General features: G+C 49.8%; 1 protein-coding gene across 2 annotated transcripts in view; it reads right to left on the bottom strand.

Annotated features, from left to right (window-relative positions):
- CARS1 (cysteinyl-tRNA synthetase 1) overlaps window positions 1-19,399 on the bottom strand; it is a 56,430-nt gene that overhangs the window by 31,216 nt on the left and 5,815 nt on the right. Inside the window, exons 2-9 of one of the 2 annotated variants that reach the window (XM_020970754.2) lie at window positions 16,456-16,701; window positions 5,413-5,504; window positions 4,289-4,377; window positions 3,663-3,759; window positions 2,933-3,031; window positions 2,188-2,337; window positions 1,506-1,646; window positions 55-143 (exon numbers count right to left, since the gene is read on the bottom strand). In XM_020970754.2, the coding sequence (XP_020826413.1) occupies window positions 55-143; window positions 1,506-1,646; window positions 2,188-2,337; window positions 2,933-3,031; window positions 3,663-3,759; window positions 4,289-4,377; window positions 5,413-5,504; window positions 16,456-16,701 (1,003 nt within the window). The remainder of the gene's footprint in view (window positions 1-54; window positions 144-1,505; window positions 1,647-2,187; window positions 2,338-2,932; window positions 3,032-3,662; window positions 3,760-4,288; window positions 4,378-5,412; window positions 5,505-16,455; window positions 16,702-19,399) is intronic. The other variant, XM_020970755.2, reaches the window with a different exon arrangement.

The following is a 19,399-nucleotide window of genomic DNA, read 5'->3' as shown; positions in this document are numbered from 1 at the left end:
GCCGAGCCCTTCGCCTCGACGGGGCCTCGCGCTAAGGCTGGCTCAGCCGCTCACCCGTAGCCGTTGTCCACAATCTTCTGAACGAAGCGCACGATCTCAGGCACGTATTCGCTGACACGAGTCAAGACGTCCGGAGGGAGCACCTGCAGGCGACAAGAAATGAGACGGGGATGATGTGCCAGACACCTCAGGGGGACGTGTCCCCAGGAGGCCCCCACGACCACACACAGCACAGATACAGACAAAAACCCTCAGTTCCATGTGGCAGCTATACAGTCATTTCAGCCACGTCCAACTCGTGACCCCATTTGGGGTTTTCTGGGCAGAGACACTGGAGGGGTTTGCCATTTCCTTCTCCAGCTCATTTTACAGATGAGGAAATTAAGGCAAACAGGGTGAAATGACTTTCCCAGGGTCACACAGCTAGTATGTATCTGAGGTTGGATTTGAACTCGGGTCTTCCTGACTCCACACCCAGAGCTCTACCCACTGTGCTGCCTAGATGCCCTATGGCCTACAGCCTATGTCTATGACAGTAGAAGAAAAGAAGAAATGGAAAAATGGGTTGACCAAGATGATTATTACCCCATTCTGAACAAAATGAAACTGAGTCACACACAGAGAGGTGAAGACATTGCCCTGCCTCCAGTGGTCTTGCCACTAAACCAAGTGGCTTCTACAATACCCTATGCCCACGGATGCAGCCAGGGGTGCCTCGGTGCCTGGAGTCAGGGAGACCCGAGTTTAAAGCCAGCCTCAGACACTTCCTAGCTGTGTGACCCTGGGCAAGTCAGTTCACCCTGTTGGCCTCTGTTTCCTCATCTGTCCAATGGGGATAAGAATAATACCCACTTCTCAGGGTTGCTGTGAGGATCAAATGAGATCGTACTCGTACAAGCACTGAGCACCATGCCTGGCACACAGTAGGTGCTTAATAACTCTCCCTGAACAGCCCAATCATCTGTTCCTGCTTCTTCATCAGCTTCACTTCAACATGAAGAATGTTTTTCAGCCATCCCTTCCCGTCCTGCCTCAAGCCTCTCCCCGCTCCAATCCCTCCTTCGCAGAGTTCTCACACCAACCTTCCTGAAGGGCGTCACCCCCTACTCAGTTACCTGCAGGGGCTCCTTCTCACCCCCCGGAACAAGTACACAATCCTCTGGTTGGCCTTCAAAGCCTCCATGACCCATACACACACACACACACCCCCAGACCCTCCATCTCCGGACTCCAGGCATTTTCTCTGCCTGTGCCCCATCCCTCACCTCAGCCTCCCGGCTGCCTGGGCTTCCTTCAGGTCCCTCTACAATCCCACCTTCTCCAGGAAGCCCTCCTGGGTTCCTCCCTAATGTCCACAGAAGTAGGCATACTGCCTCCCTCACTAGGGTGGGAGCTCCCTGAGGGCACAGCCTGGCACTCTGAAGGGAGAGAGGGAGTGCACTGACTGACGGATGGGCTTGAAAAGTGAAGCCACAGAAGGCCACCAGCCCGCCACCCAGACTCACGTTCAGGGCCTCCATGTCCTTGTGGAACTCGGCTTCCCAGAACTGCGGAAGCTCCGAGAAGATGGAGTTGTCTGTCACCTGGGAGCCCAGCCGGGAGTCGAGCCAGTCAGAAAGCAGGTCCTTGGCCTTCTCCAGCAGCACCTGAGGGGAGGAAGCGATGGCGACGGTGACCCCCTCGCTCCCTCTGCCTGCATCAGCTCTTCTGTGCTATTACGTTCTGGGTCAACCAGATAATTCAAGATCTACCGCTTGCTCTGAGTGTGTGTGAGATGCACAGGGGGGCCTTCATCCCAGGAGTCTGCACAAAGCCTACGGCCTAGAACAGGCCCAGGGGCATCCACCACCCCAGAACAAAGGGATGGGAGTGGGAGAAGAAGGGATGCCCAGAGTGGAGAGGCCTCAAGCACAAGGCGAGAAGGGAGTGAACCCCAGGCGCTGGGTATGGCCTGGGCAAAGGTGTGGGGATGGGAGATGGGCTGTAGAAGACAGGGAGCAGCCAGGCCGTAGGAGGGTTGGAGGGTGGTGCCCAGCACATAGTAGGTGCTTAATCACCATTTGCTGACTCCTGGCTAGGGTGGGTGGTGGGGGTCAAGCCCACTGACAGAGTGCCCAAGAGGCAGTAATGTCTGGGGCCGGGAAGCGGAGTGGTTGGCCCTTCTGGCCAGGGGCTCCCAAGGCCCACCTCAGCACAGGCGTCGGCCTCCTCTCCCGATGCGTTGCTCTGCACTAGGCTGGCCAGCGGCTCCACTGCCAGCTGCACGGCGTCCCGGATCCGTTCCAGCATCTGCTTTTTGTCAGGATCGGTGGTAGTGTTTAACTTGAGAGTAAAGGGCTGCCACAGGAAAGGGGGAGAGACTTTCAGAAAAAGCCCAAGGCCCTTGCCCACAGTTCTTGGCCAGCCTGGCACGCAGAGACCCCTTCCTTCCTGCTTCCTTTCGCCAGAAAGACGGCGAGGGCCGGCCCATGGACGTGACTGGGCACCCAGTGTGCAGTCTGACCCCTGCGGTCACCCTCCCCTCAAGCTTCCCCAGATTTAAGGATGACTCAACACCCATGACACTCGCTCCCAGGAATGGGGAGGCTATCGGGAAACGGGGGTATGGGCTGCCCTGGCACCCCTATGCAGCCAAAGCAGAGAAGGAGGCCGCTTCAGGCCCCAAGGGGCTGCAATCCACACTGGTGGAAGGAGAAAACTCATCAGCAGTAGTGATGCTGTAGGAGTCTAAGGGGCCCCTCACCCCCTGGGGATGGAGCTATCATGAAATCCTCTGGGCGACACATGGGCCCGGTGAGGGAGAACCAGGCTGCTGCTGGCTGCCCCTGAGGGCTCCCCGGGCCTCCCCGGAAGACCTCTAAGTGGCCAGGACCTGCCAGGAATCCTCCACACTGCATTCCCAGCAAAAAGTCCGCTATGACCGGGCACAAACCTCCAGGGCAGTCGCCACATCTTCAAGGAGCTGGGTCGCGGGTGGCTTCCTTTCCCGGTACTGCTCGAAGAGATGGTTCTGTCGCGCTCTCTTGATAATCTGTAGGTGGGTAAGTTCACCCGTGACCCATTGACCACGGACACCTTTCCAATGCCTCTGCCACTGATTCCCGGGGCTCGTTCTGTCCAGATGCCCAGACAGAACGACAGACGATCAGAAACCAAGTCCGTTTGTCTCCATACCCCTGGCCCTTTGCATGGTGCCTGGCACACAGCAGGCATTTAATCAATGTAAAAAGAACATGGGCTTGTGACCTCAGATAGGTCCTGGAGCCCTCCTCGGCCCTGAACTTCATCACCTGTAAAAAGCGGGGTGGGGTGGGGTCTCTCCCAGCCCTCCCCTCCAGGGGTCCTCTCCAGCACAGAACACAGCAGAGCTCAGCAGGCAGCGGCCACCTCCTGCCTCTGTCCCCTACTCCTGACTTCATGACCTTGGATAGCTCACTCCACTCCCCTGGGGCCCCACTCCCCTGCTCTGTTCTGGGCCCCCTTCACTGAGGCCCAGGAAGAGGTCCCCGTGCTTGGTCCCAAGGTGGGCACTGGGCATGGGTGCCCACGGCCCTTCCAATCGCCAGGCTGACCGCTCCCCCAGCCCAAATCGTGCTCTGACCATTGGCCTGCTGACCACAACCTCCTCAAGGTCCCCTTGACGTCTCCGTTTCCTCACTTACCTTATCATCAATATCTGTGATGTTCATGCAGTAGAACACATCATATTTAAAATAATCGCGCAGCACTCGCCTCAGAATGTCAAATGAGATATACGACCTACAAGCATTCAAGAGAGGGCAAGATCTTCCTCAAGTTGGACACCAAGCACACGGCAAGGACAGTTAAACTTGGCTGAAGTGTGGCGACCGCGGCCCAATGGCCTCACAGCACACGCGCCACACACACGGTGACCACGGCCCAATGGCCTCCCAGCACACGAGCCACACACACAGTGACCGCGGCCCAATGGCCTCCTACCACACGCACCACGTACATGGCAACCGCGGCCCAATGGCCTCCCACCACACGCGCCACATGCATGTTGACCATGGCCCAGTGGCCTCCCAGCACACATGCCATGCCTGCTTGTCACCATGACCATCTTCTGATGGGGGTGGGTGGTGGGCCCACAGGACCTTAAAGGTCAAAACCACAACCTCCAGGAGCTGCTCCTCCCGCCCCAGCCGCCTGTTCCTCTGCCAATGAGAGTAAGTCACCCAAGCTCCCTCCACGCTCCAGCCCTGGGTGGCTTTTAATCTGCACAGACGGTAACCCCACCACCCAGAGAGCAAGCGAAAGGGCCTACCTGGCGTGGCCCATGTGGGAGGCATCATACACGGTCGGTCCACAGCAGTACCAGGTCACTCTCCTTCCTTGCTGAGGCACAAACTCGTCCTTCATTAGGAAGGAATGAAGAGATGGGGTCAGAAGGCACCTGAAGGCACCAGGGATGAGCCCCAAGGCCAGGCTCACGTGCAGTGGGACAGGAGCCATTCAGCTTGATGGGGCATGACCCTCAAGCTGCCCGGGGAAGACACGCGTACAGGCCACTTTGCTGTCAGCAGCCAGACAAGGGGCCAGAAGCCTGTCCTGCCACGTGACCTGGCTGAGTCACAGCCAAGCCCACGCTGGTCTCTAGGCCGCTGAATAGCACCCATCCAAGAGAGCGTACCACCGCAACCCGACCCAACCACGGCCAAAGGCCACATCCCGACACTGGCCACTGGCCAGAGGCCGGGGAGGGGTAGTGGGGGGGGCAGACGAGGAGGTCCAGGGGCCTTTGAAACCACCCTCCCTTGGCCTGACCTTCCACGGGGCTCAGTGTGCTCCCCAATCCCCAAAGCAAAGCTCCCCCACGTCACATGCCCCCTGAGGACTTCCGAAGGAAACACCCTCCATCTCCCTGCGTCTTCACTGGCTGCCCTTCACGCCTGGAGGGCCCTCCCTGCTCAGCCGAGTACCCCGGCTCTCTCCTTGGGAGGGGGACTTTCCCCAGGCTCCCCAGCTGCTAACGCCTTCTCCACTGACATCCCCTCCATCCACTCTGTACCCTTAGAATGAGAGATTCTTGGCCGCAGGCCTGTATTTGCCTAACTTTGTAACCTCAGCTCATAGCAAAGGGCCCGAATAATGCCCTGGGCCCTGACTAGTGATGGCTTCTCCCTTTGGTCATTCACTGGGTCCACCCAGCCATGAGCAAGTGTCCACAGGAGGATCCTGCCCACGGCTATGCCTGGTGCATCCCTATAGGTCACGGTTCCCATGCAGAAGAAAGCCACTGAAGGCATTTCATCCAGACTTCAGAAATTCTCTCCAAGCCCACTAGTGGGGGAGCCCCTGGGGAAGGGGTCCTGCCGATATCCTGCCCGGCTGAGGAGGCTCCGATGGGAAGAGCCGGGATGGGAGCTCCCCCGCCAGGGACTCACTCACTTTGCTGCGGGTTAGGCTGTTGTACAGGCGCAGTTTAGAGGGTTCAGATCCAGCAGGAGGAGACCACTGAGGCTGGGCGCGTCGGCCCTTACCTGGAAAGGAAGCGAGAGCAGCGTCAGCCCTCCTTTCGAGGCTCCTGGACACCCATCAGTGCTCAGGGGCTGGTCTCCTTGGGGCTTTTAGGAAGAAAACTGAATTCTCTCCTGAAATACTTGGAGATGAGGAATCCTGGCACTGCCCGGGCTTGCTCATGGCCTGCAGGCTGGGCCCTTACACTTCCAGCAGGCCTGAGGACCCCCCCACGCCCACCTCTAGTTCTTTCTACAGAAACAGGCAGCCTGAGGGACTCCTCAGGGTAAGGACAACCGAGTCATTGGGAAAACTCCAGAGGAGCTGGGCCCCAGCCTCGGGCCTGCCTGCCATGCTTCCCAGGGAATCAGAGGCAGAGTTGGCCCGCCCAGCACCTCCGATGTCTACTGTCATGAGAGCCTGGAGAGAAGCCATCAGAAGGGACCTTGGGGTCCTCCCTGCTTTCACTCCCTCCGTAAGCACCATTAGGAAAAACCCAGCACTAGAAACGTGATTCACCTCGAACCGATCAGGAAGGACAGTCTCCACACACTTACGGAGGCATCACTGAAGACGGATTTCCTAAACCACCACTCACTCCTCTCTCACTCTAAGCAGGCATCTCCCAGGTTAGCAGAACTCAAACAAATTGAGCATTTAATTGAATTGTTGTTTGTTTTTAATGATACTTTAACTTCTTCGTGGGGGGAGGGGAACCTCTGATTACATAACTGTAGAGAACTCCCTTGGAAACTTCTCTATTGGGTCAAAATGGTGGCCAAGTGTTGGATGACCTCTTCTTTAAGACTGGCCTGGGGCCCAGAGGGGCAAAGGGTTGCCAAGGTCAGAGGCAGAGACTGAGGGCTCACAGGGCCTCAGACACCACCTCATCCATCCTGGTCCTCTTAGGGATGGAGGTCAGAGCCCACACAGGAGTCAGAGGCTAGACTCTTGACCCAGAGACTGGCCCCTGGCCTCTTGATCTAACTTCACAGAGGCACAGGTATGAAAGGAGTCTGCTGTGCGGGACCCAAGATGGCGAAGTAAAAAGGGAGTCACTCCCACCCTCCCCCATCAACCTCTGAAAGCCTAGAAAATATCATGCCAGAAAAAACCCTGGAACAGCTGAACCAGAAGAAAGACAGGGAGCAGTAGTGCGTAGCCTGGGTAGCTTGAGGGATTAACAGCAAAGGCGCCTCTTACCCTGGGGGAAGGGGAGCAGTACGGAACAGGAGGCGTCCCAGCCAGCTAGCGGAAAGCCCCACTTTAGCACACCAGGAGGAGATCCTGGAGCCTCAGCATTCTACAGCAAAACAGGTCTCCTAGTGCCTCAGCAAAAATAAGGGAAGCAGCACTACAAAGGGCCTTAGGCGCATAAACGCCCTGCAGCACCCATCTGAAAGGAGCTGAAGAAAGCTAAAGGAAAGGAAAAGCAGGCAACCTAGAATTGCCTGAAAGTTCCAGCCTTGCTGATTGCAGCTCAACATGAGGTAAGCTGCCAGAACCCTACAGCCTCCAATTGCCAACATAAGAGGCTCCAGCACACAAAGCCAGTGACCAAGACCTAGGCTCCCAACACAAGAAGCTTGGGTCAGTGTCCTGTGTTCCCCAGCAGGACAGCTCAATCTCTTTAAAGGCCAGGGAATAAAGAAACCATGAGTAAAAAGAAACGGACCATAGATTCATATTATGAGAAGAGTGAAGATCAAGACAGAAACTCTGAAGAGGACAGCACTGTCAACAAACCCACATCTGTAACAACAAAAGGGAATATGAACTGGCCTGAAGCCCAAAAAGCCTTCTTAGGAGAGCTCAAGAAGGATTTTAAAAGTCTAATGAGAGAGATAGAAGAGTCCTTAAAAAATACAATTGGCCAATTGGAAAAAAAATACACTGAAGAAAACAAGTCCCTAAAAAACACAATTGGTCAACTGAAGAAGGAAGGACAAAAACTAACAGAAGAAAACAATTTGTTAAAAACTAGAATTGGACAAATGGAAACTGATGACTCTATGAGAGAGCAAGAATCAGTCAAACAGAAACCAAAAAAAGAAAAAATAGATGAAAACGTAAAATACCTCACGGGTAAAACAACTGGCCTGGAAAATAGATCCAGGAGAGACAATTTAAAAATTATTGATCTACCTGAAAATCATGATGAAAAAAAGAGCCTGCACAGTATCTTACAGGAAATCATGAAGGAAAACTGCCCTGAAGTCCTAGAACCAAGGAGGTAAAATAACGATAGAAAGAATCCCCCGCTCACCGCCTGAAAGAGATCCCAAATTGATGATGCCAAGGAATACAATAGCAAAATTCCCAAACTACCAGATCAAAGAGAAAATACAGCAAGCAGCCAGAAAGAAACAATTTAAATATGGAACCGGTCAGGATTACACAGGATCTTGCAGCTTCTACATTAAAGACAGTAGGGCATGGAACATGATATTCCATAAGGCAAAGGAGCTTGGATTGTAGCCAAGGCTTAACTACCCAGAGAAAGTGAGCATGATCTTTCAGGGGAGGAGATGGATATTCAATGAAATAGGGGACTTCCAAACCTGCCTGAGAAAAAGGCCAGTGCTCAACAAAAAATTTGATCTTCAAGTACAAGATTCAAAAGAGACATAAAAAGGTAAATGGGACAGAAAGATACAATATGTTGTTAATAAGGGCAAACTGTTTACATCCCTACAAGGGAAGATGACACTTGCAACTCTTGAGAACTGTATTATTATTATTATGCCATGTTAAAGGAGTATACATAAAGGGGGTGTATATAAGTTGACTTTGATGTAATGACAAAAAAAAATCTAATCAAGTGGGTCAAATGGATCCAAGTAAGTGGATTAGTCTGATCTAAGAAAATGTACTGAGAAAAGAAGAGGCAGACAAGGGTAAATTACATTACAGGAAAAGACACAAAAACCTATTATAGCAGAGGGAAAGAAGGGAGGGGGATGAGCATTGTGTGAACCTTACTCTCATCAGATTTGGCTCAAGAAGGGAATAACATAGTTAGGTATAGAAATCTAACTTGACCTACAGGCAGTAGGAGTGAAAAGGGGAAAGAAAGGGAGGGAAGAAGCAGTAAGGGTAAAGGGGAAGAAAAGGGAAAGAGCTAATGAAAGGGAGGAAGGATTGAAGGAGGAGGTGGTCAGAAGCAAAACACTAGTGAGGGAGGGAAAGGAGAAAAAAAGCATAAAAGGGGAAAAAAGGATGGAGAAGAAAACACAGATAGTAATCATAACTGTGAATGTGAATGGGATGAACTCTCCATAAAACAGAAGCGGAAAGCAGAATGGATTAAAAACCATAATCCTACAATATGTCGTTTACAGGAAACACATTTGAAAAAGAGTGACACATACAGGGTAAAGGTAAAAGGCTGGAGCAGAATATATTATGCTTCAGCTGAAGTAAAAAAAGCAGGGGTAGCAATCCTGATCTCAGACAAAGCAAAAGCAAAAATAGATCTTATCAAAAGAGATAAGGAAGGAATATCATTACTAAATAGACAGCAAAATTATACTAGTCAGGGACCTCAACCCCCCCCCCCTCAGCACTAGATAAGTCTAACCACAAAATAAACAAGAAAGAAGTTAAGGAGGTGAATAGAACATTAGAAAAGTTAGGTATGATAGACCTCTGGAGAAAACTGAATGGGGATAGAAAGGAATATACTTTTTTCTTGGCAGTACATGGCACATACACAAAAATGACCATGTACTAGGGCATAAAAACCTCACAATCCAATGCAGAAAGGCAGAAATATTAAATGCATCCTTTTCAGATCATGATGCAATAAAAATTATATGTAATAAAGGGCCATGGAAAGACAGACTAAAAAATAATTGAAAACTAAATAATCTAATCCTAAAAAATGATTGGGTCAAACAACAAATCATAGAAACAATCAATAATTTCATTCAAGAGAATGACAATAATGAGACAACATACCAAAACTTATGGGATGCAGTGAAAGCAGTTCTTAGGGGAAGTTTTATATCTCTAAATACTTACATGAATAAAATAGAAAAAGAGGAGATTAATGAATTGGGCAGAAAAAGAACAAATTAAAACTCAATTAAACACCAAATTAGAAATATTGAAAACCAAAGGAAAAATTAATAAAATTGAAATTAAGAAAACTATTGAATAAATAAAACTAAGAGCTGGTTTTATGAAAAAACCAATAAAATAGATAAACCTTTGGTTAATTTAATTAAAAAAAAGAAGAAAACCAAATTACTAGTATCAAGAATGAAAAGGGTGAAGCTACCACCAAGGAAGAGGAAATTAAAACAATAATTAGGAATTATTTTGCCCAACTATATGCCAACAAATTTGACAATCTTAGTGAAATGGATACATATTTACAAAAATATAAATTGCCCAGATTAACAGAAGAGGAAGTAAAATACTTAAATAACCCCATCTCAGAAAAAGAAATTGAACAAGCCATTGATGAACTCCCTAGGAAAAAATCTCCAGGGCCAGATGGATTTACATGTGAATTCTATCAAACATTTAAAGAACAATTAATTCCAATACTATATAGACTATTTGGGAAAATAGGTGAAGAAGGAGTCTTACCAAATTCTTTTTATGATACAAATATGGTGTTGATACCTAAACCAGGAAGAGTCAAAATAGAGAAAGAAAATTATAGACCAATTTCTCTAATGAATATAGATGCAAAAATTTTAAACAAAATATAGCAAATAGATTAAGCAACTTATCACAAGAATAATACACTATGACCAGGTAGGATTTATACCAGGAATGCAGGGTTGGTTCAATATTAGGAAAACTATCAGCATCATTGAGCATATCAACACCAAAACCAACAGAAACCACATGATCATCTCAATAGATGCAGAAAAAGCTTTTGATAAAATACAACACCCATTCCTATTAAAAACACTAGAAAGCATAGGTATAAATGGAGTCTTCCTTAAAATAATAAATAGCATCTATCTAAAACCTTCAGCAAGCATTATATGTAATGGGGACAGGCTAGAAGCATTTCCAATAAGATCGGGGTGAAACAAGGATGTCCATTATCACCACTGTTATTCAATATTGTACTGGAAACTTAGCTTTAGCAATAAGAGAAGAAAAAGAAATTGAAGGCATTAGAATAGGCAAAGAAGAAACAAAGCTATCACTCTTTCCAGATGACATGATGATATACTTAGAGAATCCTAGAGAATCAAGTAAAAAACTACTTGAAATAATAAACAACTTTAGCAAAGTTGCAGGCTATAAAATAAACCCACATAAATCATCAGCATTTCTATATATTACCAACAAAGCCCAACAGCAAGAGATAGAAAGAGAAATCCTATTTAAACTTACTGTAGACATTATAAAATATTTAGGAGTCTACCTCCCGAAAAAACCCAGGAACTCTATGAACACAATTACAAAACACTTTTCACACAAATAAAGTAGGATCTAAATAATTGGAAAAACATCAGTTGCTCATGGGTAGGCTGAGCTAATATAATAAAAATGACAATCCTACCTAAGCTAATTTACTTATTCAGTGCCATACCAATCAAACTACCAAAAATTATTTTATAGAGTTAGAAAAAATAATAACAAGATTCATTTGGAAAACAAAAGGTCCAGAATATCAAAGGAACTAATGAAAATGCAGGGGAAGGTGGCCTAGCAATTCCAGATCTTAAATTGTATTATAAAGCAGCAATCAAAACTGCTTGGTACTGGCTAAGAAATAGAGGTGGATCAGTGGAATAGGCTAAATATGCAAGACACAGTAGTCAATGACTATAGTAATCTATTATTTGATAAACCCAAAGACCCTAGCTTCTGGGATAAGAACCCACTCTTTGAAAAAAACTGCTGGGAAAACTGGAAAAGAGTATGGCAGAAACTAGGCATAGACCCAAATCTCACACCATATACCAAAATAAAGTCAAAATGGGTTCAGGACTTAGATATAAAGGCTGATACCATAAGTAAACTGGGAGAACAAGGAATAGTTTACCTATCAGATCTATGGAGAACAGAAGAATTCATGACCAAACAGGAGATAGAGAACATTATGAAAAGCAAAATGGATAATTTTGATTACATTAAATTGAAAAGTTTTTGCACAAACAAAGCCAATGCAACTAAGATTAGAAGGAAGGTAGAAAATTGGGAAAGAATTTTTACAACCAGTCTCTCTGATAAAGGCCTCATTTCTAAAATATATAGAGAATTAAGACAAATTTATAAGAACACAAGCCATTCCCCAATTGATAAATGGTCAAAGGATATGAACAGACAGTTCTCAGATGAAGAAATTAAAGCCATCTATAGTCATATGAAAAAATGCTCTAAATCATTATTGATTAGAGAAATGCAAATCAAAACAACTCTGAGGTACCACATCACACCTATCAGATTGGCCAATGACAAAACAGGAAAATGATAAATGTTGGAGAAGATGTGGGAAAATTGGAACACTAATATTGTTGGTGGAGTTGTGAAATGATCCAACCATTTTGGAGAACAATTTGGAACTATGCCCAAAGGGCTACAAAAATGTGCATACCCTTTGATCCAGCAATAGCACTTCTAGGGCTATATCCCAAAGAGATCAAACAAATGGGAAAAGGACCCACATGTACAAAAATATTCATAGCAGCTCTTTTTGTGGTGGCAAAGAATTGGAAATTGAGAGGATGCCCATCAATTGGGGAATGGCTGAGCAAGTTGTGGTATATGAATGTAATGGAATACTATTGTGCTATAAGAAATGATGAACAGGCTGACTTCAGAAAAACCTGGAAAGACTTGTATGGTCTGATGCTGAGTGAAGTGAGCAGAACCAGGAGAACATTGTACACAGTAACAGCCATATTGTGCGATGACTAATATTGATAAACTGAACCCTTCTCAGCATTACAAGGATCTAAGACATCTCCAGAGGCCTGATAGAAAATGCTATCCACATCCAAAGAAAGAACTATGGAAGTTGAATTGCTATTTTTTTTTCTCTTCTGTTGAGTTTTGTTTCCTCTTTCTGATGGTTCCTCCTATTGGTTTTAATTTTTACTTACAACATCACTAATGTGAAAATATGTTTAATAGGAATGTAAATGTATAGCCTATATCAGATTGTGCGCCGTCTTGGGGAGGGTGGTGGGGAGGAAGGGAGAGAAAAATTTTAAACTCCAAAGCATATGGAAATGATTGTTGATAAATCAAAATAAATTAATTTTTAAAAAAGAAAAAAAAAAGAAACGTGCTTGTTTTTAAAACTGTGGAACCAGAAAGACGGAGAAGATGGGGCAAAGGGGCCAAGTTCCTTCCATTATGTGTTCGGAATTCCACCAACACTGCAACGAATGCACTCATGTGCGGCTTTGGGCAGACACTCCCTTCAGTCATCACAGCCTTCAACATGACTTCCTTCTCTGGCCCAAGTTCATGGCTCTATTCAAACCAGACCCGATGGCCAAGTTGAGGCCACTGGGTGATCAAAGTCAGAGATGGTGAGGCCATGAGAGCCGGGCTCTGCTCTTCAGCAAGAACAGGCTGCACCTGGCTCCCCCTCCTCCTTTTCTGACGAGGTCCTTCATGGGAAATCAGGGGACACCACATAGGTGCCTTACCAAGATAAGTCTTGGGGAAACGTTAAGCAGCTCTATGGCTGCAGCACTATGAGAGGGATTCAAGGTGGACTGGATGATGCTGGCCAGGCCTCCAGGGCATGGCCCCAGGGCTCTGTACTTGCCCAAGGAACCTGTATAAAGGCAAGGGGCTACAAAGGACTGGGAAAGTGACTGCCATGCTGATGGACAGCTTCAGGATCCAAAAAGCCTGACAGGCTGTAGAGAGCACTGGGTCAAGCTGAGTAAGAGGAAATTTAAGAAGGATAAACACAAAGTCTTAAATTTAGGTTAAAAAAATCAGTTTTACAAGTACAAGACAGAGGAAGTAATTTGTCTGAAAAAGATCTGGGGGTCTGGGCAGTCAGCAGTTCACTGGGCATCAACCATGTGATATGGTAGCCCCCAAAGCTAACTCTGATCTTGGAACTTCCAGGAATAAGAAGGCGAGAGTCACTGTCTTCTGCCCCTGTCAAGTCACACCCAGATCATGGAGTTCAGTTCTGGGAGCATTTTAGAAAGTCAATTCAAGTCAATAAACATTTATTAAGTTCCTGTGATGTACAAACCAGTGAGGCAGCTGCAAGCTGGGCACACGAAGAACAGGACTGAAGAAGGGGGGGACCAGGGCAAGACCGGCAGGGAGACTTCCTGCAGGGTTGCTGAGCAGAGAGGACAAAGGACCTCCTTCCTCCCTGCAGCGTCTACACTCCAGACAAAGGGAAGATTTATCCTGGTCAGGGGAGTGGAGAGTAAATGACTGTGACCCAAAGACAAGGACCCCCAACTTCAATAAATTTGTGGAAAGCCTGTAGGTGTAACAGGGCCCAGGACACGGGGCAGGATCGAGCCCTCCCACCCCCCAGATGAGGAGTCCAAGGTTCAGAGCAGCTCAGATTGCTGCCCAGAGAAGGAGCCTCAGCGACAGGGCCATGAAGGAAGGGTCAGGAGTTCTGCACTTAGAGCTCTGGATCTTGCACTTGCAAACCCAGGCCTGGCCACAGAGCGTGGCACACAGGCCAGGCTTCTTCATTCATTCATGCATTCCTTCATTCCTTTGCCATGGTTTTGTAGGCCCACAGGTGGAAGGATCCAGGGGATGATAATGAAGCAGAGAGGAGAGGAAGGGCCAAAGGCATATGTGCATGTGTGTGTGTGTGTGTGTGTGTGTGTGTGTGTGTGTGTGTGTGTGTGTGCGCGCGTGTGTGTGTGTGTGCATGTGTGTGTCTGCACATGTCTGTGTGAAGCTAGCCAGGGAACCTCTTTCTTCCTCCCTCTCAGGAGCCTCAGTGAGTTCCCAGGAGGGACCCAAGTGACCTCAACATCATCAGGCTACGGACCCTGATGGGATGGTTTGTAATTAAGTCCCACACAGTGGCTTGAAGAAGCACAGTCTCCCAACAGCCCTAGCGGGCATGGAGCATGCCGACCACCCACTTCCCGAGTTGCTGCCCACCCGACCCAATAGGACCTTGGCCTCGCCCAGAACCGTCCCAGGTGCTCTACGTGCACGCAGCCTGTTCCTAAGGCCTCTGTGGGAGCAGGGCTTCGGGCTCTTCCTTCTGCTTCAAACCCAAGGCCAGGTGACAGGAAGCACAAGAGGGAATGGGTCAGGCACCCAGAGTTCTGACCTAGGTAACATCTTAAGGAAACCCAATAGATAAAACCCCAATCTATGGTGTTCATGCACACGCCCAAGGGGTCGGTATCTGCCTCACAGGAAAGACTCTAGGCCTGTATTTCCCTGAGGGCCCACTTGGGGTAGGCGGCCTGCTGGGCAAAGCAGGATGCCCCTGGAGAAGCCAGAGGCTGCCAGGCCCTGGTGCCTCTGACCAGGGCTCCTCACGGCTGTGAAAGCTCAGCCAGGAAACCGCAGCCCGGGCCCCAAACAGAACCTATGTCCCCAAATTCGGCCAACGTTAACCATCTTATTAACTCTGAATGGCCTCATTGAATTGGCCAAATGCTCTCTGTAATTATGGGGACTTTCATGCCAAGCCCTGCCCTAACGCCAGGCCACCTCGCTTTCTCCCTTGGGAGATTAAAAGTCCAGTGTCTAACTCCTAAGATGAAAGGTGCTTCCTGACAGAGAGGCCTCATTAGACATACCAGGCTCACGATGCTCAAAGCCACTGCCGTGCCCTGGGGGAGGCAGGCCCCATCTCAATTTGAGGCTGTGAGGCCAGACTCCTGGGTGCTGGGGAGCCAGGGAGGGGGCTGTCAGGCTGCCACCACAGGGCCTATAAGCAGAGCCCCACATGGAGATGGGCCAACAGCTGAGCCCGGGTCCCAAGGAGTCGTGAAGAATGTGTAGACAAGACGGAGCCAGCCACTAGGGGGACAATGACCACAGATGAAATACACAGTGGTCATCACAGATGAGTCAAGGAAGGAGCCACAGCCCTGGGTGATGCACAGAACGTGACTGTCTCAAACATCTTGGTAAATCCCCGTGACGCCCGCCACTAACTGGGCGTTCTCCTTTGGGGACCCAGCTCACAGAGGCCTTCCAGCATGCGCACTCCCAAACATAAGCAGACACACACTGAAACCAAAGGTCACCGAGCCAGACTGTGTCAGGACAGGCAGAGCCAGACCTCAGAGATCACCTTGGCTAACCTTGCCCTTTACCCCTGAGGAAATACTGAGTGACTTGTCCAGGGTCACACAGCTAGAGAGCGACGTGGCTCACTACGCTGAATGCTCGCTCCCCCCACCTTCCATCAGAAGCTGATTATCAGTTATGGACTTGGCGGGGGGATTCCCAACCTCCTAAGCCTTACATAGTCTCAAACACCTGCCACACTGTGGGACCCAGGCCTGGGCAGCAAGAATGAGATCAAGGGAAAGCCAAGTTCCACGCGTAAACACAATAGCGCCAGCAGACGGAGAAGTCCCCACTGCTCTCCAGCTCAGCCACCCTCCGTGGACCCTGAAGGGATGAGGCGCCAGGCCTTCCCCAGTGTTAGAGACATGCTGTCCCTGAGGTGGATTTCAGAACTTCCAGATGCCTGGGGCAGGATCTGGCCAGTGCCCACAATGGCCCAAAGCACCATCTTGGCACTCACCATCATGCCACGGTAGCCACACAGGGGCCACTCCTCCCTGAGCCAGTGACTGGGTGGGAGTCTCAGGCTCACCTCCAAGGGGACTTTGGCTCCAGGTGATGCAAAGCAAACATGTCATTGATACTGACTGAGAAGGCCTCCCAGACAGGGCCCCAGACCCCTCGGGTGCCAGGCACACAGACACAACCAGAATGACCAAAGCCAGCCTGGCACAGGCCTGTCTGAATGGCTGAAGGGCTGAGCCTCTTGGCTTCCCCTCCTCGCACGGTGTTACTCACTTGTTTGGAGTCTACAAGGCTCCTGCGTGACAGGGCTCCCGCCAGCCAGGGAGTGGATGTGCCTGAACCACCGGGCCACGTGGAAATGCTGGTCCCCAGGTGGGCCTGTAAACTGCCTGAACGCTTCCACATCTGCCTGGGAGAAGGTGTGGCCCTGCAGGTAACTACGGGTGCTGAGGTACTCATTCAAAGCCTTCACCCTGGCCTCTTCTTCACTAATGCTCAGAATAAAACTGTAGCCAGGAGCTGTGAAAACAGAGGGACAAGACATCAGTCAGGAACGCATGTCCCGCAGCCCACAAACGGCTCAAAAAGGAGCTGAGTGGGCACGTCCTTGCCTTCGGCCCAAAGGCAGGCCTGCTGAAGGCCTTAGCCCTGTGTCCAAAAGACTGCAAACTCCTTCCAGGCCAGCTGGGGGAGGGTCCAGGGAGGCCAAGGCAGGGTGTGGGAGGAACCACAGCTCTGCCTGAGGCTCTCCCAGAAAAGCTGCCCTCGGCCCTCTCCCTTCAGGGACTTTCACTCTCCCCAGGGCAGGAATTCCTGGGTGTTCAGTGACTCTCCTGGCAACAAGCCGATGGGAAGTCCTGCACAAGCTCCAGAAGAGCCTGGGACTGTTCTAGGGCCTGTCCAGCCTCCTGATCTCCTCCCCGGCTTCCCTCATTCTCTCTGGGCCTCCTTAGCAGGCATTAGTTCCCTGGCCAGGCCCCCAACCCTTCACCCCGACTCTGAAAAGCTTACAGGACCTCAAGCAGAAAACACCTGGAGATGGTTGTGCCTGAGCCCTTCCTTGGACAGCCGAGGAGGCAGAAAGGGGCCAAGGGCCCGGATAGGAAGGGGTGGGCGCTGGAAGCCCCCAGCTCTCTCTAGGCATCTCAGCGCCTCCCTCCTCTCCTCCAAGGGGATGTTGCCAACTTCAGCAAAAGGAAGATACTGACTCCCAAGGGGCCTTCAAGAAATAATGGGCAGAAATAGTCTTCCCAACACTATGGTTTTTAAGACTAGTGAGAATTTGCATGGTGGTTTTACACAGGTAAAGTAAACCTGCTCTTCCTTCCTTCACTCCCTCCTCCCTCTCTGTCTGTCTCTCTTTCTCTCTCTGTCTCTGTGTCTCTCTTTCTCTTTGTCTCTGTGTCTCTCTCTGTCTCTGTGTGTGTCTCTCTCTGTCTCTGCATCTCTCTTTCTCTCTGTCTCTGCGTCTCTGTGTCTCTTGCTCTCTCTGTCTCTGCATCTCTGTGTCTCTCTGTCTCTGTGTCTCTTTCTCTGTCTCTGTGTCTCTCTGTCTGTGTCTCTTTCTCTCTCTGTCTCTGTGTCTCTGTGTCTCTTTCTCTCTCTGTCTCTGCATCTCTGTGTCTCTGTCACTCTTTCTGTCTCTGTGTCTCTTTCTCTGTCTCTGTGTCTCTCTCTCTGTCTCTGTGTCTCTTTCTCTCTCTGTCTCTGCATCTCTGTGTCTCTCTGTCTCTCTCCCCTGCCTCCCTCCTTGTAGATGAGAGTTCATTAAGTGCACGGCATGGAGCTAAGTTCTGCAGGAGACACCTGAGATGAAGCCCCAGCTGCCTCTCAAGAGATACTGGGACTCACTGGGTTACCATCCCTTGATTCTGACACATTCCTGTACAGGTGTGTGTCCACACTGAAGAGAATTTCCCCCTTAAACACTCATGTATTCTATGCCCAAAAAGCACATTTTCAATAAAAAGACCCTAGGAGGCCTTTGTTTCCTTGGTGAAGAAGTCTCTGGCAGCCGTCCTTCGGGATCCCAGTCCCAGGGCTAAGAGGCACACAGCTGGTCCCCAAGTGAGCTCCTCTGGGGTGGGTGCTAAGACGTCACTGAGTTGCATCCAACGGTACATGGCGAGGCAGGGCGGCGCTTTGGCACAGGCTCCCAAGCCCAGGGCACATGACAGGGGCTGGGGGCTTCCGCACGGACTCCCTTGGCCAACAGGACTGTTTTTATCCTTATAGCCACGGAACCTGCTTTGGCCTCAACCTGCCATCCATACATGGATGAGCTTAATCAATCCGCCACTGCTGGCGTGACAAGAGGCTAAAAGCCATAGCTTGGTTGCATTTCAGAAGAGATGAAGGCCATTCCCGGAGTTCACACTACTTCACCTACATTCTCCCAAGTCTCGTCACAGACAAGAGGCCAAGAAGCCATGTGCCCAAGGTCACGGCCAGCCTCGTCATCACCTGATTTATGCTGGGTGCACAGCGGCCGGAGCGAAAAGAACCCGTGGGCCACACTCCCAAGGACGCCGCAGACAGCCACAGGCTAAAATAGCTTTTGGCCAGGAGCCTGCCAAAGTCAAGGCGAACAAGGTGCCACCAGCACGATGCAAAACACGGCGCACATTTAGGGTTAGGCTAGTCTGGCCTTTAATCAGCTGGACTAAAAAGCATTTCTCAGCAGCACTTAGGCTGTCCACAGTGCGGGGCAGAGAAACGGCCAGGAAGAGGCCGGGCCTGCCCTCTGGGAGCTCGCAGTCTGCTGGGGGGAGGACACAGCAGCCAGGTGAGGGAGGCCCCAGCACGCACGCAGTCAGGCGCTTCCTTTCATGCTATTTCTAGCCGTTCCTGATGCTGAATCACTGGGTGGCGTCAAGGACCTGCTTCCTTCAGCTAAAATCCCACCTTCCATGGGAAGCCTTTCCTGACCCCCATCGGTGTACAAGGCTCCTGGAGGGCTCAGACTGTCTTCTGCCTCTCTCTGTATCTGCAGCGTCAGCATGGTCACTGGCACACAGTAGCTGTACACGCTGAGGTAGCAGGGCCTGGACCACCTGCCACTTGTGGGTGCTGTGGTGGCTTGTTCTCCGTGGGGGCAAGCTAAAGCAGGCACGAGGAGGCCCTGAGGACGCTGCTCTTCGGAGGGCTTTGGGCCCAAGGTCCAGAGCTGGGTCTCTAAGGGTGTGACAGGAGTGAGTTGAGGTGGCAGTGACTTGCC

The sequence above is a fragment of the Phascolarctos cinereus genome, unplaced genomic scaffold, assembly GCF_003287225.1.
Source record: "Phascolarctos cinereus isolate Bilbo 61053 unplaced genomic scaffold, phaCin_HiC Scaffold_9;HRSCAF=440, whole genome shotgun sequence".
Classification (NCBI taxonomy): Eukaryota; Metazoa; Chordata; class Mammalia; order Diprotodontia; family Phascolarctidae; genus Phascolarctos; species Phascolarctos cinereus.
This window is presented reverse-complemented; position numbering and strand designations above follow the sequence as displayed.